We start from the raw sequence: 24,625 nt of genomic DNA, 5'->3' as shown, positions 1-24,625 counted from the left end.
ACACGCGCTCGGTATATTAGTTAAGGAGAGTGGCCGAAGGAGAAAGACATACGATGCACAAGCTGAGCAAGCAGACTCACGCAGAAACACGCACGGATGTCTGTGTCTCTATGTGGGAGGGCGTTTGCCTGCCTATGCGCAGCTCCTCCCAGTGCGTGGTCAAGCGGGAAGACGGACCGCGGGACGATAAGCGAGACGGCCACCCCTCCCTTGGGAAGCGACCGAGAGGTCGACGTCCTAGCCATCCTCTTCGAGAGGGCACTAAGACTGGACCTCAGCCGGTGCTAGCACGTTTGGTCCATGCGCAGCACAGCAACTGACTCAAAGCACCGGCGTGCGCTCACACGCACATTCTGGCAAGCATCGCTTCTCCCTTGGCAGCGTCAGACGAAGAGGACAGTGATAGGGAGGAGAAACGGGGCCCCGAGGGCCCTTACTGAGTCAGCACATGCGCCTCGGTCAATCTAGCCCATGGGTGGGTGTACACGGTCGCTCCGCTCACGCCAAGCCCATCCCGGCAGGAATACAGCGCGCCCCGTCCACAGCAAACAGCTGCGCGTATATCCATGGTGTTGGTCCACTGTGAGCAGTGCGGCGCCGCCTACCCTACCAGCTTCCCGTCTCACCCAGCGGAGGCGCCAAATGGGGCCGGATGGGCGGGACTGACTCGGAAGGCACAGGCCGCACAAACGACGGGAAGGGCGGGAAGGCCGCCGCGTTCCGCTCCCAACGATGCAGCCCACACGTACACCCGGTAGACCGAAGCGACCTCACGCCTCCGCTGGGCACAGTGCAATCGTCTCCCCATCTCATCGCACCGCTATGCCCAGAGGGATCCGTGCAAACACAGGCGAGAGGAGGAGGGGGGCTAAAGAAAGGCGAAGAAGCCTATGCAGTCCCTACCCTCCCCGGGCACTGGCACGCGCACCCGCTGCCTTCGCGGGGAGAACGACAAAAAAGGGAGGCGTGGAGAGACCGAGAGAGAGCGCTCGTCGCCAGCGCCCACAGCGCTGCTTTCACCAGAAGCGTCACATACAAAGGCGAAGGAGCGCTGTGGGGGTGCGATAAGAGGGTTGCCTCTGTCGGCATCTCCACGCTCCCGTCCAAAGTCGGACGAGCCGCTCCCCCACCCCCTCTGCTTCCAGCCACGTCATGCACGCACGCACGGATAGCCCCCCTCATCGCGCCCTGCCACGAAGCAGCGCTACGACACATCGCTACAGCCATGCGCCAGCTCCGCCGCCTGGCCACAGCACCAGTCCCAAACGCCATCCACCACCTCGCCGCCAACATACGTACCGGTGCGTCGCTCTCATCCTCCCCCTCCCTACGCCGCAGGCACCTGACCCTGCATCGCCGCGAGGAGCGGTGCGGCGTCTGCTAGGGAAAAGGGGGGGCTGGCTGCTCGGCAGCCCTACAGAGCGCGAGTGTGCGTGTGTGTGTGTGGGAGAGGGGGGGCCACCGGGCTCCTGAGACGTCCCTCGCTACCCAGGCCCTCTGGAATGGTCAAGGCGGAGAGATAATGAGGCCTTGAGGGACTGATGCAGGGGAGGGAAAGGAGTGTGGCCTCAATCCCAGACGTCGATGTCGGCCCTCACGCTGAGGCTGAGAGCAAGGCTCTGGAGTGAGGACTCAGAAAGAAAAGCGAAAGTGCCCTTCACAAAGCGCATCGTTGCAAGTTGGCAGACATCCACTGCCTCGACGTGTCTGAACATTATGTGCAGAGGGCTCGGCGCTCCCACACTACCCCATCCTCCCCTGCGCCCCATACGTATAGACCCGTCTCTAGCAGAGCACACGCATCACCCCCTCCTTCCTGCCTCGCACAAACAGTACCGATACTGACCCGCTAACCGTAGCACAAGGCGTGCGGCGATGAGCAATGAAGTGCATGCTCGCCGCCTTTGACGCTCTCTTCTGCATCCAGCCTCCCTCACCCTCCCCTTCCCCTTTTTTTATATATAGAATCCCTCTCTTCGCTAGGCATACGTCGAAGAGGGTACAGAACCGATGGTCTCCTCCACAAGTCGAAAAAAAGGGGGTTGGGGTGGAAAGTGGAAGGCAGCGAAGGGGGAGAAAGGGGCGACGGCAGCAGCAACAGTGGAGCACACCTCGACGACTGAAAACAGCAAAAAAAGGCCACGAGCGCACAAAACGTGCGAGAAACCGCTCAAGCAATGGCTGCCAGACACTACCCCCAAGCGCGATGCACCGAGGGGAGGACGCGTAAGAAGAGGCCGTGACACTCTCTCTGTGAAGTCAGTGGACGAGCGAGCGGGAAAAAAAGAGGGGGGGGCAAAAGAGCACATCATAGGCACGTAAAGCCAAAGATCGAGGAAGAGAAGGCCGCACGATGCGCAGGACATTGACGCCCCACTCAAGAGAGACGAGAGGACAAGCGCATGTGCACTCCCATGGGGCACAGTGACGCGCCCTCGACGCATCGCACATGCAAAGCCACACGAGCGTCGCAAGTATGAGACATCACTGGCCCTTTTACCTTCCCTTCCGCTAGCGAAGAACGATTCAAATAAAATGAAAAGCGGCCTCAAAGCGGGCGCACACGTGTGATCCAAGACGGGCATGCACATGTACGCCGTCTCTACACGGACATGACGCATCCGCGTGATGGCTGCTGAGGGAAAGGAATACGTCCAGCAGCGAATGCAAAAAGCAGAGCTGAGGACAACAAGAGAGCGCGAGCCGAAAGGTTAAGGAGGCACGCGAGCAAAGAGGGTGAAAGCCAAAGTGAAACGGCGAGCACAGCACGAAGAAGCAAGAGTCACGGTGGCGGGGCTACACTCCTGATGAAAAAAAAAAACACATAGACCACTTCTCCACCAGACGGTCAAGAAATCAGCAGAAGGGAGGATTGGGGCGACGTGGAGAGGGAAAGGGGCATCGCCGAATGCCGCGTGGAGTGAGAGGTGTTGGTCCCCTCCGGTCTACGAACACATACGCCCACACCGTTCCTTTTCATTTCTGCGTCCGAATGGCAAACCTGAGCCGGCGATACTCCCCTCGCCTTTCGCTCTGTGACGACGCCACCACCGAAAATTTTCGTCTAGCGTGACGCTCTCCTCGGCCCCGATGGCAACGATGTTTGTGTGCACCTCTCATACCCTCTCGCCACCTCCCTCCCACCGTCACCCAAACCATTCAAGTGTGGCACTACCACCACCTCCTCACCCCCTTCACCTCTTTTTTCACTATCCCCACACTGGCGTAGGCACATGGAAAGAAAAGAAATAGCGTGAAAAAAAATAGAAAAGGACTTCATACGGCGCCTTGGCGTACCCTGTGCAGTCCCTTCTCCGCATCTCAGGCTATTGCAAGGGCAAAGCGCGCCTCGACCGCAGCCTCTTCCTCACTCGAGTGAGGAGAAGAGAGGGGGATGCGCAGACGAACAAAAAGAAAGGGCAACGCCACCCGACACACACGCAGTCACCCAAGCGGGCCCGTGACCGCATACATACACGCGCACACAAACGCCCCACCCCTCTTGCTCACTCCACCAAGTAGCCTACTGAAGGTTGGAGAAGAAGGGATCACGAGCGAAACCGGGGGCGATCCCGTCACTCACGCAGGCATACCCCCCCCCGAGGGATGCACGCGCGGAGGGAGACTTCGCCTGCCCCAGCACCCTTCACGACATGGAGGGCAGTAGTCAAAGACGAAGGGCGAAATAGCCAACGAAAAAGTAGCGGCCCTCTTACTCCTCGTAGGCACGGTACTCCTGAACCACATCGCGTCGTGGGCGGTACACTTGTAGCCCGTTAGTTGTGTCGGCGGACGCCACCAGCCATTCCTCTGCCTTGGAGGAGCTCCACGAAGCGTCCGTCACGCGACCCACATGGCCGATGTGCACAAATGACACCTCCGGTGGTGCCACTTGGCTCTTCGAGTAATCGAGCGGCAGTGACGTCTTCGCAAGATCCCACAAGACGACGCGGCCGTCTGCGCCGTAACTCAGCATAACAGTCTCGCTAAACGGCGACCACTGCAGGCCCGTGATGGCGCGGCCGTGGTAGTTAAGCTCCCTGACCGGTTCAGCGGTGTGGCGGATATCCCACAGGCTAACACTTCCCTCCGCGCCAGTGGTCGCCAGCTGGAAGGTGCATATGGGATGAAACTGGGCTGCTGTCGCGCCGCTTGCATGCGCCGAGTAGATCGTGGCACCACCAATGCGCATGCGAATGTCCCACAAGCGCACGTCTCCGTCCATGCTCGAAGACGTCAGCAAGTGGCCCTGCGAAGCGTGCCAGCTGCAGTCGGTGACGATGTCTCGATGGCCAACCAAGCGCTCGAGTGGCGGCGTCTGAGGGACGGACAGGACCGGGTCGACGGCGGGTGCTTCGCGCATGTCGATCGTCAAGCGGTGACTCACGTCGTAGTAGTTAACGTAGCCGTCATCGGCAGCGCTAGCAATGAATCCGGGCTTCAGCGTGTTCCAGCAGAGCCCAAAGCCGCCACGTCGGTGCCCGCGCAGCAGTGCGTCCGGCACTGTTCGACCAGCCTCATCCTCCGTGAGCTCTTGCACGAGGTTATACACCCCAATGAACGCAGACGCCGTCTTGACGGCGATAATGTTCGTCTCTGCAGGCATCGCTCGAATCTTCAGCACTGGTGCATCCACCGTTAGCGTCTGCTCGCAGCGGAAGTGGCCTTTGATGTTGGCAAAGCGCTTGCCAGGATCGAGGTTCTCTGCCCCTTCCGGATCCGCCGGTCCCGCCTTGGCAACGTCGTCGTCACCATAGGCACCGTGCATGGCCTCCCTCGCTGCGGCGACCGGCACCGCCACCTCCATTAGTTTCACGGTGTTCGTCGCCTCGCTAAGCGGGTGCACCTGGGCACCAATCGCCAAGTACTGCAGCGTATAGTCACGCTCCGGGTCGATGAAAGTTCGGTCCGGAATCCACTCCACCGCCAGCGTCGGCCACTCGACAACGTGCATGCCACAGTACTCGTACAGGTGCCTTGCTTCCGCTTCAAAAGATCGCTGCAGCGCCAACATGCGAGGCAGCGCGTTCGCGGCCTGGCGGGTCGAGGCGACACAGCGTTGGGCACCCCCGTCAACAGGAGATGCAGAGGGGGGCGCCGTGTTCGCTCCTTCTGCGCTGCGACTGCGCGCCGTCGAAGTGCTCTTGGAGTCATCGTCCTCGCTATCGTCGTCACACACACTGTCCGCACCTCCACCGGGCACGCCGTTGGCTCTTTCGGTGCCGTGGCTGTGGCGGCGGCCGCCGCGGTGCTGTGGGAGGCTCATCTCCTGGCGCACAGCTCCGGTGCCACTGACATCGTCAGTGGTGCTTTCGGGGTGCCTACTCCCTTCCTCATGCAAGGCTGTCACGTGCGCAGCGGCGCAAGTGTTGGTCGCCAGCGGCACTGCAGCATGCAAGGGCGCCCCCAAATCTAACGTCTCAGGCTCTGTGTGCCATTTGGCTCCCCCCACCGCACAGTCCCAGTGCGCCTCCAACAGCCCCGACTGGCCCACATCATTTGCTGCCGCGAACAGCGACTTGGCCTTTGTGCCGCCGTCCTCTCCGCGCGGCCATCGCGCTAGCGCCTGCACGCGCGGTATTTGCCCAGCCGGCGGGGCTGTTGGGGGAGGCCTCTCTCCGCTCCACTGCATCGAGGGCAGCCGCGGAAAAGACGACGCGCCGACGGCGCTATTGACGGGTCCGTCGGTGCGGCTGTCATTCTCCTGCATCTTTTCGCTGTTGATATCAGGTGCCCGGATCATGCGCCAAAAGGCTGTATGGAGCAAGTGGCGACGCGCGGAAGCTTAAGCACAGTGCGCTTGGGGTGATCTGTCGGGCCGCTGGGGACAAGAAAGACACCCGCCTTCGGAGACCGCCGCAACCGACCCAGCCAGCCGCCGGCAGAAGAAGCTAGTCAACTGTGGAAAGAAATATCGCCTCTCCCGTAGAGGAGAGAAGCAGGGGGACACGTCAGACAAGCGCGCTGGGAAGGCAGAGAATGTGTGCAGGCACTTGAGGAAGCAATGAACTGCGCACTTGCGCATTGACGTGATGTGGCTCCCGGCAGCTCCTCTCTCTCCCTCTCCTGCTACCTGCTGCGTCTGCGCGGGGGAAAGATGGGAGAGCGACGCGATATGACGAGGGCTCACGGGGGGGTCGCAATGCCTAATCCAAGAGAAATTTGAGGGAGAAGAGCGGCACTGCAGTGGGGACGCCCGTATATTCTCCAGCTCTGTTTCAGGCAGGGAGCAGGCAGGAGTGCCACACGGTGCGTGCTTGTGTGCGTGTGTGTGTGTGTGTACAGGGACGGCAGGGAGACTGGTCGTCCCTACTCCAACGCCTGACTGCGGGTGTGGGTGTGTGGGTGTGTGGGTGAGAGGAGGAGAGGGGGGGAATCGAAAACAGTTGGAGATGGGCAGCAGAGTGCCTTTTGATGTGCGAGAGCGACTTGAACGCACCCAAAGGGGCTGCGAAAGAGCGTTCTGCGAAGAGAAAGAAAAAAAGGAAAGGTCTCCCCCCATGCGGCAACGAAAAGCGGAGACAGAGTTGGCGGTAGCGTGCGCGTGTGCTCGCCAAAGGTGGTTGAGCGAGCCCGCGCAGAGGCCCGAGAAACACGACTGGTGCACATAAATTAATAGATGAAGAAAACAAACTGTTGGGTTCACCCAAGGACGAGGAGGAGCGACAGAGCGCAAAGCTGGGAGAGACTCCTTCCACTACACCCCTAGCGCGCTCCTTCACCGTCATGTCAGCCGGCAGACGTTCGTCTCGAGGATACCCGCTGGTGTTGCGGCGTCTTTGACCGATCGCTCGAGCGCGTCGGTCCACTGACACTACGTACACGCCTGTGGTGCGGCTGCGTAAGTGTATTGCCTGACACGCTGACACGTCGTAGTTCCTCGGGAACCGTTGGCTGTGTGCGGTGCTGGGAGAAAAAGCCGTTGAAGTCGAGGCGCGACCACAAGGCGCGCTCCCACGTGCGCCTACCGAGGCCGAGATAGCCCGTGAACACCGCCACAACATCCTGCTGCACACGCGCCTCGAGGGCGCTGAGTGTGGCGCGCACCTCCACTGGAGTCGTGTTGACGCCGTCGACCGCCCAGTACGGCATGCTATAGCGGACGCAGAGGGTGTAGAGGGTTGTCGCACACGTGTTGAGGGACTGACATGCACGCAAAAGCGGCTCTGAGCCCTCTGTTAAGAAAGTGGCCTCTGAGACATGCCATATAAACTGGTCGTGGAAGCGCTTTGCCTGATCCACGCTGGTACATGCCGCCGACGCGAGCTGATCCTCGAGCTTTGCGGTGTAGACGCTTATAACATCCACCTGCATGTAGTAGCCGAGCGTGGACTCCATGAAGTGCAGCAGCTGAAAGAGTGCGAACGCGCGGCGCAGGTCTTCCGAGGGGTTCGTCGTCACCAACGCCTCTGAGAAGAGTGAGCGCGTCACCGCAAGCGCTTCCATTGAGAAGCGCAGGGCAATGTGAAATGAGAAGAGTCGCTGATAGTACTGCAGCGACTTGTGCGACACAATCAGCGCCAGGCCTTGAGGAGGGATGTACTCCAGATAAAGAGATTGGGCGACAAGCAGGAGGTACCGTGCCATGTCCTCTGTGGAAGCGGACGCGACGCCGCCGCTGGTGCGCCAGCCCGCTTGGGTCGGATCTGCAGCGGCGAAGGCCAAATCCGCCTGCAGCACGCTGCTCGACGCCACCCGCATCGTGAAAGTCCCGTACGCGGCCGTGTCACGGAGATTACTGACAGAGAGAGCGAACAAGAATGCGTCCGCAGCGGTGCGCTGCAGGCGGGCACTACGGGAAGCCGCGGCACGAGACTCGCGAGCCAGAGCGTGTGCAGCATTCTTCCTCCTCTCTTCCTCCTCACACGCGCCCTCGACCCCTTTGAGGGGGGCAGCGGGCGGCTGCGACGGCAGCTGCGATACCGGCACAGGCAACGTAGCCGCACCCCCGTGAGTGCTGTGTCGAAGCGGCTGCATAGCAGCCAGAGCAGGCAGTACGCGCTCCACAAAGGCGTACCACACGTCGCCGCGGTGGCAGAGAAACATGTTGCGCAGAGCAGCAAGGTTCAGTTTTAGTGCGTGCAGATCGCCAACCTTCATCCACAACGCCTTTGACCACAAAGTCTTCGCCGCCTCCACACGCGCTGCTAGCTCCTCTGTCGCCAGCACACCACCGTGGCACAGCTGCGCGTTGAAGATGGAGTGAAAGACTGCATTCGCGGCCTCGTCCTGTGAGCCGAGAGCGAGCTGCTCTAGGTAGTCGCTGCCACCCTGCACCTCCGTGTCGCGCAGCAGCACTCGCCGCTCTTTACCAGCCGCCAGTATCAGGAGACCCAGCTCGGGGGATACTCCGGGCGGAAGACGGTCTGTGTAGAGAACGTGCTCCTCACCGCCGCCGCTGAAGCCGGCCGAGGCACTCCCCTTCGCTGCAGCCGCCGCTGCCGTCTCGGACTGCTTGGTGCGCACAGAAATGAAGTAGTCTGGGCGCGCGTGCAGCACGACGCCATGTGCAATGTAGTGCGCTGTGGTGTAAAGCAGCGCAAGCCACACGCTCTCCCCGAGAAAACGGCGAAACGCTACCGGGACCTCCTGATGATGGAGAAAGTCACCGAGCAACGGCAGACACACCTCCGTCCGCTGCTGTTGCCTGACGATGGTCTCCAGAAGGTTGAACGTCAAGGCGTATGTTCCCGGGAGCGCAGCGAGCGCCGACGGCGTCTCAGCCGCCTTCACCGCCTCAGCGTAGTTGAGAAGGATCTTCCTCACCCCACTCGCAATAGCCGCCGGGTATAGCCCCTCGGCGCGGCCGATTGCGGCCTCTCGAGTGGTGTGCAGAAGTGTGCGATACCTGTGACCCAAAGCCAGCGCACTCTGAAGAAGAACCCGCTCTGCGGGGTGAAACGGCAGCCCATCGCAGTACCTGTGCAAGGCTGCCGAAGAAGATGCGCCGGCTATGCTATCATCACCCGATTCCTTCGATGGCCCCACTTCGGCGACTGGCGAAGGTGTATCGAGCGGCTGCCGGAGAACTCCTGAGTTAAAGCCCAGCAAGCTGCACTTCAACTCCTCCATGGGTGCCCCGTACTAAAGCGCAAGCTCCGCGTCCTCGCTGCAGCCACCGAACACAGGAAGCCGCTCTGATGCGAAATAGAGAGGACTCCAAGACGGAGAAAAAGAAAAGGTATGGGTGGGTCTCGGATAGCGGTGATAGTGCAGAGACAGAGAGAGACGGCAAACGCCTCACGTTTGAGTTTCCGTAGAAGACGAAAAAAAAATGTATGCAGCCCCGTGGGCGTGCACAGGTCTATGTCTCGATGTGCAGACGTGTCAAGTGGATGCATGCATGCACGCCTTCATGCATGTGTTGACACGTGCATCCTTCTCGAGGCAGGAGCCGCCGGGCAAGTGCGTTCGTCGATGATGGGTGGGTCAGAAGATGGAGGGTGAGCGAGAAGCAGCATACGCACAGCTCTGTTGGTTTTGGGGTCTCGGCTCCGGCACCCATCGATAGGCGGGCGAGTAAATGCGCGCGCCTCGACTCCTCTTAGGGGCGTCCCTCCTGCACGGCCATACCGAGCGCTACGGATGGAGCTCTCCAAAGAGGCCTACTGCCAACCTGGCAGCGCGACTGTGAAGTGCAACTGGGCACAACATAGCACTCGTGCCCTTTCCTCAGGGGGCCACTTTCATGGTCCGTTGTCGGTGATTGCCTGCTCTGCCGTGATCAAACCGCCCTGCGGCGTAGCTGAGAGGACGGGAGACAGCACTAAACAAGCAATGAAACGCAAAGGGAAAGGGACAGAGATGCGGCCAGTTTGATAAAGCAGTGAGCTGGCATGTGCACCGTCATCAAACGCATGCGCGCCCACCTGCTTACCTTCTGCCTCGGCGCTCACCACCGCGACATCAGTTCGACAGCAACGCAATAGAGAGAAAGGTCGACGGACGTGGAAGAAGCCGGCAGTGACGCTTACCAGCAACATTTTTCACCGGAAGCGAGAAAGAGCGAGAGGGGAGGCACGGCTGATAAAAATGAAAACCTCCCCAAGCAATCAGATGCACGCGCGAGCACGAACACGCCGATCTGTGAAAGCTGATACACGCACACGCACACTCACTCACCAGAACGCGGTGCCACACAGCAGAGAGCAAGAGACCATTAGCAGAAGGGAAAGGATAGCCTCTGCGCCTTCACTTCACCGCCCAACCCTCCCTTCGGCGTCTATACAGCATGCGCAACCCTCTGGCGTCATGCGTGCCCTTTCCCCTCGCCGCCTTGCAGCGAAGGAGCGCTGTGGGGGTGCAATAAGAGGGTTGCCTCTGTCGGCATCTCCACGCTCCCGTCCAAAGTCGGACGAGCCGCTCCCCCACCCCCTCTGCTTCCAGCCACGTCACGCACGCACGCACGGATAGCCCCCCCTCATCGCGCCCTGCCACGAAGCAGCGCTACGACACATCGCTACAGCCATGCGCCAGCTCCGCCGCCTGGCCACAGCACCAGTCCCAAACGCCATCCACCACCTCGCCGCCAACATACGTACCGGTGCGTCGCTCTCATCCTCCCCCTCCCTACGCCGCAGGCACCTGACCCTGCATCGCCGCGAGGAGCGGTGCGGCGTCTGCTAGGGAAAGGGGGGGGGCTGGCTGCTCGGCAGCCCTACAGAGCGCGAGTGTGCGTGTGTGTGTGTGGGAGGGGGGGCCACCGGGCTCCTGAGACGTCCCTCGCTACCCCACACCTCGGGGGCGGGAGAGTGTGTGTGTGTGGCCCCCCTTCCCTCTCTCTTCGTCGTCCAGGGAGCGCAGCAAAGAGTTGCAAGGGCACGAGTGTGGCCAACCGAAGAAGAGGCAGAGAAACTGTGTGCGGACAGTGGCAGCACAGAATGAAAGCAAGCAACAGCACGGCGACGAGGACGGAGTTCCCGTGCGCGGGCTGATTGCCGCACAAGAAGCGCAGATAAAAACAGGGCGGCGCGTCCAAGCGACAAGGAGGAAAGCGGTCTCTCTTGACGTAGAGGCACCAAAAGGCTTCCACTAGGCCTGTAAAGCCCGCAACGCACGGCACAGTGGCATGGTCTGCGCCACTGGTGCCCAAGTGAGGCACGTCAGGCTTCAATCCCCATCCTCTGCGCAGCGAAAGGGAAAGCGAGACACACAGTCCACTGTCGCGGTGCAGACTCCTCCACAGTGAGTCTGCTCTGCGCCCTTCAGGAACGTCTACATCAGCTCAGACCGAATACCTGCATCCTCACGGGATACCTTACCGTGAACACCATGTCGAGGCTCCTTTTTTCATGCGCCGTCATCGAGAAGTCCCATGCCACCTCGTGCAAGTCCTCGTCCACCGTCACGGCGACCGCCTTAGCAGAGCTCGAGGACTCACCTGCCGCTGTGGCCCTCGGCTGCTCGAGCACCACATCGATATCCGCGTCCTCTGAGACGGGGTAGTTGTCCTTCACGAGAATCGTCACCGGCGCATCGGTCTGCAGCGCGCCGCACTCCACGGTGTACGTGTAGTGATACCTCAGTTGCGACTTGGTGCTTGAGAACACAGCCGTCTTCTCAGACTCTGTGCGCCGCACAAGCGCCCGACTGACCGTCACCGTCTCGTCTGTGCCAAGCGACACCTCGAACTCCTCTCCAGGCGACACGTGGGACAGCTGTGACTGGTTCACGAATGTGCTACCGAAGAATACTTTCGACGGGCCAGCAATGAACTCGTAGTCCGTCGCGTTCACAGCGGTCGCGCTCAGATGCACGAGCGGGTCCACCTTCGGCAGACATATGAACCGCAGCCGCGCCGGGAACCTCTCGCGCGTCACTGTCACTTTGGCATTTACGTTGTTGTGCCGCACTGTCGCACGCCCTGGAATTGTATACACTGTCGCACTCGACGACAACCCGCGGCCCTCTACTGACGCCTGCTCCATCACCGGCGCGACAGGAGCATTGTAGCTCTCGTCCGCACTCAAAGCGGCAAAGTTCATGGCGCTGGCCATCACTCTTCTGCATAGCTGCGGCCCACCACGCAGAGTGCCCATCACGGGTTGGGGCGGCCGCGTCGAGATCGTCCAGCGCGGCCACAGCGGTGGTGGTGACCCGCCCGTATGTGGCGTCGCCGTGCTTAGCCTCAGTCGCACCTTCTCCCAGTCCAGCGACGTGCATTGGTGCACGTTCGCGGAGTACACCACCTCCAGCATCGACTCTGCGTAGTCCACGCGCAGGTCGTACAGAGGCGACCACCCCGCGCCGCTCACAACGCACGACAACTCCAACACCAGCTCCGCCCCGGAAGCAACACTAGCTCCCACGACAAGCGTCGCTTCCAGTGTGCTCTTTGTGTGCAGTCGCACCCCGCTGTCGCCGCCGAGGTCGCTTAGCCGCTGCTCCGCCTCTGCACGCCGCTCCTCGATCTCGACCAGCTTCTCCTTCAGCTCTACGAGCTTGCGCTGCGCAGAGGCACGCCTGGTTCCGAAGAAGGACGCCATCGCGGTCCACCTCGCAGGGTCTTGTAGGTACGCCTGCAGGTGCCCCGCGCTCTCAGGGGGCACAGCGCAGTCGCCGTGCCCTACGCACCGTACAAAGCTCTTGATCCGGTCGAGGTGCTCACAAGACTCCTCCAAAACGGTAACTTCCTCTTCGCATGTGTGCCGCTCCACCTCGATCTGCTCGATCACTTCTTTCTGCCGCTGCACGTCTGCGCGCACATCCTGCGTCACCGTCTCGCGCACGGAGCTGATATTCTGCAGCAGCACCGCAGCAGCCACATCAGGATCCGTCCCCGCCCTAACGCGGACCTGCAGCGTGCCCCAGTCAACATCGCCCCACTGCTCGACGTTCTCCGCAACCACGACAATGCTCACCGATGGCTCCAGCGCCACTGGCGCAGAAAAGGTCAGCTGCGCGCGATCACTGTAAACGGTCACCACCTCAAGATTCGGTGTCAAGGTCACGCGCGACATGGCGGCAGCGCTCGGCTGGGAGTGGAGACGAGAGGAGAAGGCACTGTGTATGAGCGTGTGAGCGTCTGCAGCCGGGAAAGGGAAGAATGCGAAAGGATGCAGCGCGGCGACGCCGTAATGAGGCGGGAGGGGGATGGAGAGGGAATGCAAGAGCACAAAAGGGGGAGCAGAAGGGAAAGAGGACCGCTTCGACTCGAGCGGAGATGCCGAAAGCGATGACACAACCAAAATTCAAATACGTTACAATCCTTTTTTGCCGTGGATACGGGGGAGGGGGGGTCAGCGAGGCAAATGTGTTTGGGGGAGATCGCCCTGTCGGCATGTGGGGGGGGGGGGTATCAGGGAAAAGGGAAAGGGGCGACCCGTGACAAGTTCGAAAACGAGCAGAGCATAGAGAAGCGCGAAGGGCGGGGGAGCGCAGGTAATGGGAAAGAGAAGGGGTTGTCTATCTGCAGCCAAGACGCATAGAGAGAGTACGGGGGGGGGGGGGGGGGGGGACAGACAGATCTTTGGGGAGCGGGCCCATTCTGTCGCGGCCTTTTCGAAGGGGGGCGTGCGCAGTGTAAGAGGGAGAGCCTTGCAGCCTTGAGCAAATGCACGCAAGCGTGGGTCGCGCGGTCAACGCATCGGCGCCCCGACTTCTCGTCTTTTCGTCCAAGCACGCGCTCCCTTCGAGCATCACCCATTTCTATATTTACCCCTTTGCGCTGGTGACGGTGCGGGTCTGCACTCCCTCAACCAAGCGGATCTGTTCGCTCTTGACCGCATGCTTACCGGCTCCTCTCAGGTTCTACCGTGTCCACTGCCACCGTCCCCCTCCACCCTGGGCCTCCAGCGCAAGTGCAGGTGGGCGGCAACACAAAGGTAAGAGAAGGCCGGCGAAATGGAAGGAAGAGAAAGACTGCAGACACTTCGCAGAGGACACGGGGGAGAGGCCGAGATAAGGGAGCGAAAGAAGTTACATACACGCATACACAGAGAGAGAGACATTTACACGCATGCACTCTACCAAAGTCTGTGGCTCTTCTGAATGGAAGCGCTGAGGGAGCGAGAGAGGTTCGACAACAGCGGAAGCGTCGTTTGGATACGAACATCTGGCAGGCGAGGCGTGCCCGTCAAGGGAAAAGGTCCGGTAGCTTGGAACGAAGAAAGCTACGCCTCCCGAAGCAGCGGAGCGATTTGCCTAGCTTGGTGGCTCACGACGCCGCGGTCGATACTAGGAGACAGAGACTGGCAGAGAGAGAGGTCCTCACGTGCGAGAGCGGTGTGACGCACTGAGGGGGAGGGCATGCGCAGCGGAGGGTAGTCTTCCCCCTCCTTAGCGCGCTCGCGAGACACATTCCACTCATGGCCGCCTTTGGAGAAGCTTACCGGAGCCTCCCCCTTTCCCGCCCCGCGTGCGCGCCTGATCCTCCACGCTGGCGTGCTGCCTGCTATTCATCCTTTCAGCTAAACTGCTCCTGGTGAAACTTCTCCCGCTTTGTCTGTCCGTCCTTTGTAATGCGGCCGTCGAACAGCTTTGTCGCCACCTTGAATGCGAGACAGCCGGCCGGATCACCGATTTCGCGAAAGATAGCCGTCAGTTCATGATCCATAAGATAGGTGTAGCTCGTGTGCTGTGTCATCTTGCGCGTTAGATGTGCGGCGGCCTCCCAGTCCAGTCGGTGCAGTAAACAACGAATGAGCAGCATGAACATGTCCGTGTTGTGCAGATACCACACCGCGTTGCTGCCGACCGAGGTGGACTTGTCCAGTAAGGCTTGCCAGAGTTCGACGAAGAACTCAGCGCCAACTTTGTCGGCGTCGGGATCGTCTCCGAGGGAGACATCGTCTTGGTGTATCTCTGCTAGCGTGAGAGGGCTCTGCGTCCTCTGGCCGGAAGGACTCTTGGCGAAATCGGACGCCCTGGCCAGCAGTCGTGCTGCCGGGTAGGGGTTGAAGACGGTTGGGTCCCAGAGGTAGCGTGGCACAATGGCGGCGCTGCTACCAGTGTGTGGTAGCGTGGTGCGCACCCGCTTCAGAGACGCCTGCAGCTCCGCCTGCGACAATGAAGAAGGTGGGGAAGCGGAGCCGCAGAAGAGCTTGTGTACGTCAGCAAAGTCCTTCGCGATGATGGCTTCGCTACGCAGCTCCGGCAGCTGATTATCGTTGTAGAAGAGGTGCTTCATCGCGTCGCGTGATTGTCGCGCAGACCCGAAGAGGGCGAGAGACGTGTCGCGGGCATCCAAATACCGACCCCACTTAGTCCGCTCCTCCAGCCCCTCCGGCGTCAGCTTCGGATTGCGCGGCGGATGGCGGCAGCACAGCTGGGCCAGCTGCATAAACATGAGCTGCGTGCTGCGGGGCAGGCGTCCATGACTACCGGCGGCGTTGCCTGCGTCGATTGCACGTCTGAGCAGTGCGCGCGCTTCGGACAAGGTCCGGATAAACTGCGTCTCGAAGCCGCTCACGGTTACCAAGTCGCGCGTGCAGGGAGCCGGAGGTGTACACGACGCCAGCACACTCGGCCACGAGGATAGAGACGAAGTAGAAGTAGACGGCACCTTTTCTGCCGGCCTGTCGGACAGATCCTCCACCATCTGGCGCAAAGCGTCCCGAAAGGGACGCTGAACCTCGCGCAGTGTTGTCGCGCTGACACGCCTCAGAAGCGTGCCCATATCCACGAGATAGTGGGCCGGGACGCTGAACGGTTCCTTTGACGCGGGGGCCGATGCATGGGTCAGTGCCAGCAGCGACGAAGATCCTGCAGGGTTGGCGACCTCCTCGCCTGGATGCCCCTTCGACGCTCGCGAGTTGGCAATCATATCGAGCGCCTCTTGTGCTGCGGTGCACCGCTGCTGCTCACAGACCGCGCGCCGCAGCAGCTGGATGGCACCGGTGTCGTCGCCCAAACAGCTTCGCACGAGACTCAAGGCATGAAAGAGGTGGCCGGTGTTGTAGTGGTGCGGTCCAACGCCGGTTCGGACGAGTGGCAGCAGTGTAGCGGCGACAAGCGCATCCATGCTGTTGGTCTGCGCATTAACGAAGGGGAGCAAAACCATTGCGGAAGCCGCATCGACACCGGCAGCGCGGAGCGAAATCAGCATCGCCTCCACTAAAGACGTCAACGTCGACGTGACCGACGACCCGGCGAGCACCCGGCTGCCCTTCTCCATTCCCCCATCTCCGCCAACGCTGCATCTGCTGCCGCTTTCTGCTTGCCCATCCGCAAGTTCCTTGGCCGTTGGCGGTCCGCCTCGCTCCACCTCCCCAAGTAGCACCAGGCGCTCCACCACCGCTTGCACGCTCACGGTGCCCCGCTCATAGGCGTCGAAGCACCCAAACATAGTGCAAAATCGTGGAAACTCGTCGGGGTGCGCGAGTAAGCTGCTCAGCACCGACATCACATCCCAGTCTGTCAGCTCTGCGCCTAAAGCACGTATCCAGACTGCCACCACCACGCAAGACGCAACTGTACTGCGATGGCTTGTGGTGGAACAGTGGTAGAGAAGAGAGGAAAGCACCGGCGCGCTGCGGGGCGGTTGTGCAGGCCGCGGCGCTTCCGTGTCACGAGAAGGATGCGATGAGCCAGTCGACGTAGCGTCCCCAGGCATCTGCCGTATCTCAGGTGCTTCCCTCGAGACACTGTAAGTGGCCACCGTTCCACTCTCAGAGCCGGCGTTGTCCTCCATTACGTGTGTCTTAAACGCGTCCTGCGCGAGGCCAACGAGTTTCAAGAGACGAGCCTCCACATCCGGGGGGCACTGGCAATGCACGCAGTCCACCATGCGCGCGTACGTCTCCAACGTCGTTGTACCACTCTGCACCATCACCTCCAGTACCTGCAGCGCATTCGCCGCGTCATGGTGGTAGTTAAACGTGCGCAGCAACGAGTGGAAATGATATGGGGTAAGTTCCTCCTCGAGCTGTTCGCGGATGTACTGGAGAACCGCACTCAAGTCCTGTGTGTTGTGGTTGCTCACAAAGGTTGCGACAAGCGCGTTGGCCTCGTACAGGCTGAGTGGCGGAGGAAGACGAAGCGCTTCCGTGCGCTCGCGCAATCCACACGACGAAATTGAGGGATCACTGTCTTCACCAGCAGACGCTTCCGATGATGGTGCCGCCGACGCAGACCGCCTCTCGACCTCTTCCAGGGCCGCGCTAAGCCGCGCCTTAGCTGCCTGGTGTACCTCCTCACGGTGGCCGGCCTGCCACCAGTCCGCTATGAGACGTTGGTTCAGCAGATAGCTGCCGTAGGCGGCGAGTGAGCAGCGAAGCATGACCGCTGCGCCCCGTTCGCCCGCACCTACGGTCAGATAGCGCCTAAAAGTCGATGAAAGGCACTTCACGCAGGCGTTAAATCACAAGTATCTGCCGGTGGTGGATGCGTGGGAGCCTCTTCAATGCCCACTTTCGTGCACGTGGGTGTACGCAGTGAGGAAAGAGTTCTCGCCTGCGTGCGTGATAGGTTGCCCCAGAGTGGAGGCGAGCCTGAGCTGACAGCGGAAGGTACGTGTTGGGAAGGCCGATGGCACAAAAGCGCTCCCCACCCCACCCCCGCCCAGAGGCACTGACGCACACTTTAGTGCACTAGAGAGAGAAGGATACACGAAATAGGCGCGGTCAGAGGTATGTTCCCTCCCTTCTCCAGACCACCGCAATCCGCCTCCTTCGACTGTGGGTACAGCAGAGTGAGGCTGTGTGTGTGTGTGTACGCATGTGTGCATGTGGGGTGGATAGTATTTTCCACGCTCACCATGTGAAAGAGAGGAAAGGGGAGGGGAGAGAGCCCAATGCGCTTCGAAGGGAGGGAGAGGGCGGGCCATGGCAAGAGAGGCAGGCGCGGTGCAGGCACAGGCAACCTCTGTGTTCATGTGCTTGTGCGTGTCGTGTGCGTATGGCGGCAGTGACAAGTACTGCGCTGTGAAGGAGTGCAGGCAGTGACGGTAGCCGTTGGATGTCGCATCAACGATCGGGAGGGTGTTGTTGCTGGCAAGCACCTTCCGGGTACAGTTAAGTAAGCATCGCTCACCCCACCCCACAGCCGCGCACGGTGTACATTGGCGAACAGCAGAAGGCGGAAAGATGTGTTGCCGAAAACGTAAGCGGTGATGGCGTGCCCTCGCCTCGACAAGAGAAATCACCACCGCCACCACGGCTACCAGGAGGGACGGGGGAGGATGAAGAAATGAAGGGTGGCCGTGAAACGTGGTATGACCGTACCGCAACAGTTGATGCGTTGCCCTCGTCATTCCTATAGGTGGGGAGAGCTCCCTTTAAAGTGTCTGCGCCCCCCCCACACACACACACATTCACACACACACGCACACCTCCTCAGCTTCGTTGGGCTGTTCTCGGCACTGCAAAAAGGTTCACTCGTCAGCGGCATTGTGCACCGAGGCGGATGTACAGGAATACGCACACGAGCATAGGCAAGGAGGACGGCAAGGAAGCACGCATGTAAGGCGGGCAACCATCAGATCGCATACGGTCGTATAAGGCCCAGCGCCGACACCCAGACACGCGCGCGGGGACATGCTCGAGAGAAACAGGAGTGAGAAGATGTGCAACGATGGGTAAGGGCGGCGTTTTGCGAGTCGCGTAGACTCCATCGGTCTGCAATCCCTCCCCTCCGACTTCGACCAGCGGCACCCGCGCCATCCCTCTACTCTCTCCTGCTGCTCCTGTTGCTGCACGACCCCCACAGAGGCCCCGACCTTAGCGTCACGCTGCTTAGCTGAACTCGAAGGACCCCGTTTCCTCGATGGCAGCGACAATCTTCGCTCGAGCCGTCGCATAATCGCGGTAGGGCGGCAGCTTTAAGGTTGAGAAGCACGTTGCCGCTGAGGGCAAATGGTCGGGTCCGGACGCAATTGGCGCCAGCAGCTGAAGCTTGAAAGGAGGTGCCAGGAAGCGAAAGCCAAGCAGCGGCGGCCGCGTCATGGAGGTCGCGAACTTCAGCAGCTGCCGCTGCTGCTCGCCGGTGAGAGACTCCACGACCTCCCAGAACAGACGCACCTGCGGCGCGTCGACGTCCTCCGGCTTGTCGTACACCGTATTCTGCTTCCAGTCCGCCAAGTCGATCTGCCCCGTCTCATCACCGCTGAAGAGCTTGCCAACCTCGTTGCTGTCGAACATGCGAAGGCGGTTTGCGCCAATCACAGAGCGAAGCCCGAGGCTAAAGGCGCGTGTCTGCTCGGCGGCCTCGCGGTTGAGCTTAAAGTCGGCAACAAGGTGCACGTAGAAGAGGCAGTTGCGTGGCGTCACGTCCATCTGCGCCCCGCCAGGCACCAGCTCCACCTCCTTTGTGATGCCCAGCGCACTCACTGTGTAGACAAAGGTCAGCCCCACCGCCTCCAGCTCCTCCTCACTGAGATGCGTGAGGGACATGAGCTGGTGATAGAGCTCCGCGTCAAAGTTTTTGAGGTTGCTGAGCGTGTTGCGTCGGCCCAAGATGGCATTCCGAAAGTGGAGGGCGAACGGCACGTCTTGCAGTACCCCATCGCGCAGCGCCCGACCCACCATCGCTCCCAAGAAGCGGATCTTCTGAAGGTGCTGCGGGTCGCTCGTCGCCAGGGCGCTGAAGGAGTTAGGGTACACGTAGCCGTCTGGGGTCTGGCGGAACAGACCGTACTCGGCGGCAAATCCTTCCTTGCACAGGGACACAATACACTCCCTGTACACGCCGCGGCCGTACCCGGCCTCGAGCGTGCCGTCTTCAGCGATGAAGCGAATATTAAGCATGTCGCTGCTGAGTGGATTGTCGCGGAAAAGGTCAAAGGCGTCGGTGAAAGCACGCCCACGCTGCACCACCGTCCGCCGCTCATTGGGCAAGGCCCAGCTGTGGTCCGTCTCCACCAGTAGCGCTGAGAGGAGCAGAGCGCGAGCTGCAAAAGGGAGCAGGAACGGTGTGTGCACAAGCAGCTTCGTGTACCGGGTGTGCTGTTTCCACTGCGCGCTGCCGTGAAAGGCGACATCATCGCCAGGCAAACGCACCTGGGTGATCAAAGTGGCCGCAGCACCGGTTGTGGTGTTCGATACCGGGCCCCTCACATCGCCCCTTGCCCCAGTGGCTACGCTGGAGGCGCCTTCAAGCCCCGCCTGCTCTCCCTCTTCAGCACCCTCCTCCTCATTCACCACAGCAGCGCTTACAGTGTCCCACGTCCGAAACAGCAAACCCACCGCCGCCTCGGCAGCAACTGAGCCGACCGATATCCACATCCCAGGCGCTGCGGCAGGCACAAACGGGTCCGCCTCGTCCACTGTGTGGAGGCGGGAGAGCAGCGCGCAGGCAGCGTGTGCGACGGCCTCGCCGTTGGAGTCGGGTACGACGCCGTACATGTGCGACCGATGCACGATTTCCTTCAGCGCGAGCACCAAAGCCCAGGACTCCTCCGTAGACAGCACCGCTGTCTCGCCACCGCGGCGCAGCTCCTCGGCGAAGTCGCACACGTTGACGTAGTACCCTAGCAAGGTAAAGAAGAAGATGGAAAGCGATGCGTGAGGGTCGTAGAACGCGAGAGGGTAGCGCGGATGCGTCTCCCACGTCGGCAGTCGTGGAAAGGGCATGAGAGAGGATGTGGAGTGGGTCGCCGCAGGCACGTGATGCGCTCTACCTCGCACCAGGTCAACGGCGCCCAGCTGCTCCTCCCGCTTGGGCGCGCCGCACGCCGGTGGCTGGCACAGTCTCTGCAAAGCCTCGCCGGGCGGCAGCACCGCTCGCAGCCCCTCGCAGCTCTGCCAGTACAGGTTCCACAGGCGACGCAACAGCTGTGGGGTGCGTACCAGCCTCGCGTACAGCGCAAGCGTCTCCTGCTGGTAGCGACTGTATCTCGGCTTCGAGAAGGTAAAGATGGGCCACGCAAACACGTTGCACAGAATCTCAAGTGGGCTCTGCTGCATTGAGGCGGACGATGGCCACTGAGGAGCAGCAGCAGCGCCAGCACCAGCATCCTTGAGAGACGCTGTATTCGTCGTCGATGCTGCCGTTGCTGAGTCGCCCACCTCGCCGCCGCTGTTCTCCATCGTTAGCGGTGCAGCAGTATCGGTGGGTGCCTCCACGGTGGGCGTCTGCACCGCCTTCCGTCGCAGCTTATCACACTGCTCGTCCTGCACGGTGAGCAACTGGAGCAGTTGCAGCCCGCCCTCTGCGCTGAACAAGTACGAGGTGAGTAGGCGGTACTCGCTGCACGGCGGTGCATCTGCACCCCTGCCGTCGCCCTTCCCATTCACAGGGCGCCGCTGCTGCCGCCGACCGGTGTTGTAGGCGTAGTGATCGGCCAGAATGCCCTCGATGAAAAAATCTTCGCGGCACAAACGCTCGCTCAGGCAGCTGAGACTGAGTAAGTACCGCTTGAGCACATCCATGTGGGCTGCCACGGATGACGGCGACATCGCCGCAGCACACGGCACTGCCTCGACGAGCTGGTGAACGCGCGGCATCAACCGCACAAGACGCCCGAGTACACGAGCGCGCAGCTCCCCACCTCGCAGACCACTCACTCCATCGCCCGCCGTCAGCTCCGTATCCATGGCACTACGCCTGTAGCACTCCGCCACAAGTATTCTGAAGAGCGTGTCCGCCATGCCGCAGCCGTCACGCTCCACCCCCAACGCAGCCGTGTCGGAGGCGCCAAGCAGCACCGCCAGAGAGTTGGAGGTGAGTCGCTGGGAATCCTCCTCTGCATAGGGAGCACACATGCACTGCCAACATACCTGCGCGAAGTCACCTGTGGGCGGTGACAGTAGGCTGCACCCGCCGGCTTCCTCCTGAGTAAGGGGCGGGAAGCCAGCGGCAAGTGGCTGCAGCAGCTCCCTGCATTGCGAGCGCACACTCGGAGGGCGCGATACTGTCTCCTGGCCCAAAAACCTGAGCGCCACAGTCAAGGCACGCACCGCTGGCCACCGATCGAAAGGCATCGATGCAGCCGACAAGGGTGGAGTCGCCGCCACCTCAAGGCCGCCGTGGCTGCTGAGAGGTGTCGACTCCTCGTTGAGGTCGCGCGCGAACGCAGCATTGTGCGCGACGAGGGTAGCCACCACAGATCTTACCAGCCGCTTTGCCGAAGAGGTGCTGCTGGAGACTGACGAGCGGGTGCCGGTAGCTGACGGCGCCGCTCGTGAGAGCTGCTGCAGCAGCACGTAGAGGAGAAGAATTACATCTGTGGTGGGCAAAGATTCGAAAGGGCACAACAGCGACGGCGGGTCGGTTGAAGGATCGACTTCGGCTGCCTCAGTGGGAGCATCGACCTGCGATGCCAGGGTGTCCTCCTCAGCCCTCCGCTCGGCCTCAGCAGGGTGGCTGGTGCTTCTGATGAGAGCTGTGTAAATGCATTCACTATAGAGATACAGAATTCCCTGTTGGTAGGCGCGCAGCTCTACGAACGATGCGACAGAGGACGCATGCGTTGAGGAGAGAGCTGCACATGAGTGGGCAGCGGCAGCGGTGCTTTGGCCAGCTGTCTCGGACAGCTCTGCATCCTCGGCATGCCGAGGATCCTCCGCGCGGCAGTCATCAGCTGATGCAGCTACGGACAAAGCCGTGAGATGTAGCGGAATCTTTGAAGCATGGCTGAGCACGTACGAGAGGCAGCAGCATGCCATGTGCAGGCGTCGCGTGAGTCGCTCTGCCTGACTCGGCATATCAGGAGTGTGCACTGCAGAGGAGGCACCGGCAGGAGAAGCCGAGAGTAGAATTCGAGTCACGTCAGATGGTAAGTTACCCAGGTCACGCAACGCGAGGCGCACCATTGCGTGGCAAGCAAGCCACTGGCGAACAGCACGCTGCAGCAGCCGGGCGGCGCGCGCGCGGCGCGCCTCCTCCTCTCTCCGGAGTCGCAGTCTCTGCGCGTCCTCAATGATGCTGTCTCGCGTCTTGTGATGGTCGCGCGCCAGCTTCATGTTGCGCACGCGGCTGCTGCCATTGAACACGAATTGGCTCATCCTCTACGTGTGAAATGGGAAAGAGCCTCGCAGAAATATGCAGAAGAGTGCCAGGCAAGCCGAAGCCGAGCGCAGAGGGAAGAAGTGTGGAAGGACTGGAGAAACAGAGCTACACAGAAGTCAGCCAGACGACGCCGAAAGGGAAAATAGAAAGCGAGCGCGAGTCGCTCCGTGTGTGTGCGTGTGGGCGCGTTCTCACCACTGTGCAGAGGAGTGGCCCCTCTGTTTCGCCTCTCCCTCTCAGAAGACCTTTCGAAGTGAGCTGTGAGGCGTGATGAGACTGCGTATCAAAGTGAAGTCGGAGGGGCCGGGAGGAGAGTGAAGGGAGAAACGGAAGGGCCTCAGAGAGCGCACATCACCGCTGCTGCTGCTGCTGATGGCGGTGGTGTCACTGCTCTCCAGGATAAGTAACTCCGCAGCTTTGATCGACTCTCCCCACACACACGCACCGATTTCTCTCTACGATCTGTAGCAATGCCAGAGGAATGGAAGGAAGGGTATGGAGAGCCGGCCTGTATAGGTGAGCGACTGAGGGACGAAAGCGTCGCGGGAGATCTGCAGGGCACGCGCGGTGAAAAAACGAAAGTGGGAAAGGAGCAGCTGAAAATGTGTGAGTGTTCGCGAGCGACGCTTGTGGACGCAAAACTTGTCAGCTATAAAGCACACACGCACACAAGCACGTAGAGAGACGCAGAGGCGCGTGAGTGTTTGTGCACCGCCGACTGTGAAATCTGCGCGACAGAGGAGCGATAGTGGTTATGGGTGCCCATTCAGTCGCCGCAATAGTACAGAAATGAGAGGACCGTCAGCAAGATAGTGGGAAGGAGGCGCCAAAGAAAAAAAGGAGGAGAGCACCAGGGGCTGACCGCAAAATTCGCAACCTCCGCCAAGCATATCGCCAAGAGCGCACGCGCCAATGCATTGGCGGATGCTGCGCTGCTGCTGCAAGATGAGTTTCCCACCCTTCAAAAGCATGCGGATGAGCAATGTCGATAGGGAAGTGGCAAGTTTACGAGCCTCATCTCTACCGAAGAAGGCTGTACACATTTGCGTTCGCGCGGCTATCGGTGCCATCCGCGCCAGCACTGGCAGGGTTGATTCTCTGGCCGAGGAGGCGAGAGAGGTAGTGTTGCTTTTGGTGCGCCCGCACTGTGACCCGGAATGCGTCACGTGGGCGTCTCGCCACCATCCACGCTGTGTGCCGGTGCGCACGGCATCGGCGCTGGGACTCTACAGGGACAGAACTACAGGCTTTCGGGCTTTTTTTTCCGTGTGTGAATGTGCATGTGGGTGAGTGGGGAGGGTGGATGGCTGGGGTGGCCGCTGCTCACCAGCAGGACGTTCACCTCGCGCCATTGACCGCCAGTTCGAGCTGATACATATGTGCTTTTTCTCGGCCATACACACAAAGAGACATTCCCATACAGAGAGAGAAATGCCAAAGACAAACGAGCAAAAGCCGTCAAAACAAGAAAAAATGGACATTTTGTGTGGGTGAGTGTGCGTGAAAGAGGGGGAGGGGTGCCGCAACGCCAAAGGCGCCCCCCCCTAAACGAGGAGATCATCGGCAACGAACGCGGTCGGTGCCGTTGCGGATAGCGGAGCGCTATGTGGGGAGATGATGGAGGAGGGAGCGAAGGCGGTTTTCGGGCGCTCGGCATACCGCACAGCAAACACACACAAAAAAAGGTAAAAAAAGAGCGACAAAAGTTGAACGCATGCATTATCGTACACATACACAAGCA

The 24,625-nt window shown here is 60.8% G+C and overlaps 5 protein-coding genes across 5 annotated transcripts; all 5 read right to left on the bottom strand.

Annotated features, from left to right (window-relative positions):
* Positions 1-3,712: 3,712 nt before the first annotated feature.
* On the bottom strand, positions 3,713-5,743 carry LSCM1_03718 (uncharacterized protein; the record flags this gene model as incomplete). The annotated part of the gene is made up of 1 exon (XM_067321251.1): positions 3,713-5,743. One exon carries the CDS (start codon positions 5,741-5,743, stop codon positions 3,713-3,715), a length of 2,031 nt encoding a protein of 676 aa, XP_067176619.1.
* Positions 5,744-6,729: 986 nt separating this feature from the next.
* LSCM1_03717 (uncharacterized protein) lies at positions 6,730-9,072 on the bottom strand (the record flags this gene model as incomplete). Its single annotated transcript, XM_067321250.1, has 1 exon — positions 6,730-9,072. One exon carries the CDS (start codon positions 9,070-9,072, stop codon positions 6,730-6,732), a length of 2,343 nt encoding a protein of 780 aa, XP_067176618.1.
* A 2,147-nt stretch (positions 9,073-11,219) lies between these two features.
* Positions 11,220-12,959, bottom strand: LSCM1_03716 (uncharacterized protein; the record flags this gene model as incomplete). Its single annotated transcript, XM_067321249.1, has 1 exon — positions 11,220-12,959. The coding sequence occupies one exon, from the start codon at positions 12,957-12,959 to the stop codon at positions 11,220-11,222; it is 1,740 nt and encodes a 579-aa protein (XP_067176617.1).
* Positions 12,960-14,404: 1,445 nt separating this feature from the next.
* LSCM1_03715 (uncharacterized protein) lies at positions 14,405-17,218 on the bottom strand (the record flags this gene model as incomplete). The annotated part of the gene is made up of 1 exon (XM_067321248.1): positions 14,405-17,218. The coding sequence occupies one exon, from the start codon at positions 17,216-17,218 to the stop codon at positions 14,405-14,407; it is 2,814 nt and encodes a 937-aa protein (XP_067176616.1).
* Positions 17,219-18,671: 1,453 nt separating this feature from the next.
* LSCM1_03714 (uncharacterized protein) lies at positions 18,672-22,880 on the bottom strand (the record flags this gene model as incomplete). The annotated part of the gene is made up of 1 exon (XM_067321247.1): positions 18,672-22,880. The coding sequence occupies one exon, from the start codon at positions 22,878-22,880 to the stop codon at positions 18,672-18,674; it is 4,209 nt and encodes a 1,402-aa protein (XP_067176615.1).
* Positions 22,881-24,625: the final 1,745 nt, after the last annotated feature.

The sequence above is a fragment of the Leishmania martiniquensis genome, chromosome 30, assembly GCF_017916325.1.
Source record: "Leishmania martiniquensis isolate LSCM1 chromosome 30, whole genome shotgun sequence".
NCBI classification, from domain to species: Eukaryota; Euglenozoa; class Kinetoplastea; order Trypanosomatida; family Trypanosomatidae; genus Leishmania; species Leishmania martiniquensis.
The sequence above is the reverse complement of the archived record's forward strand: the minus strand, read 5'-3'. Positions and strand labels throughout refer to the sequence as shown.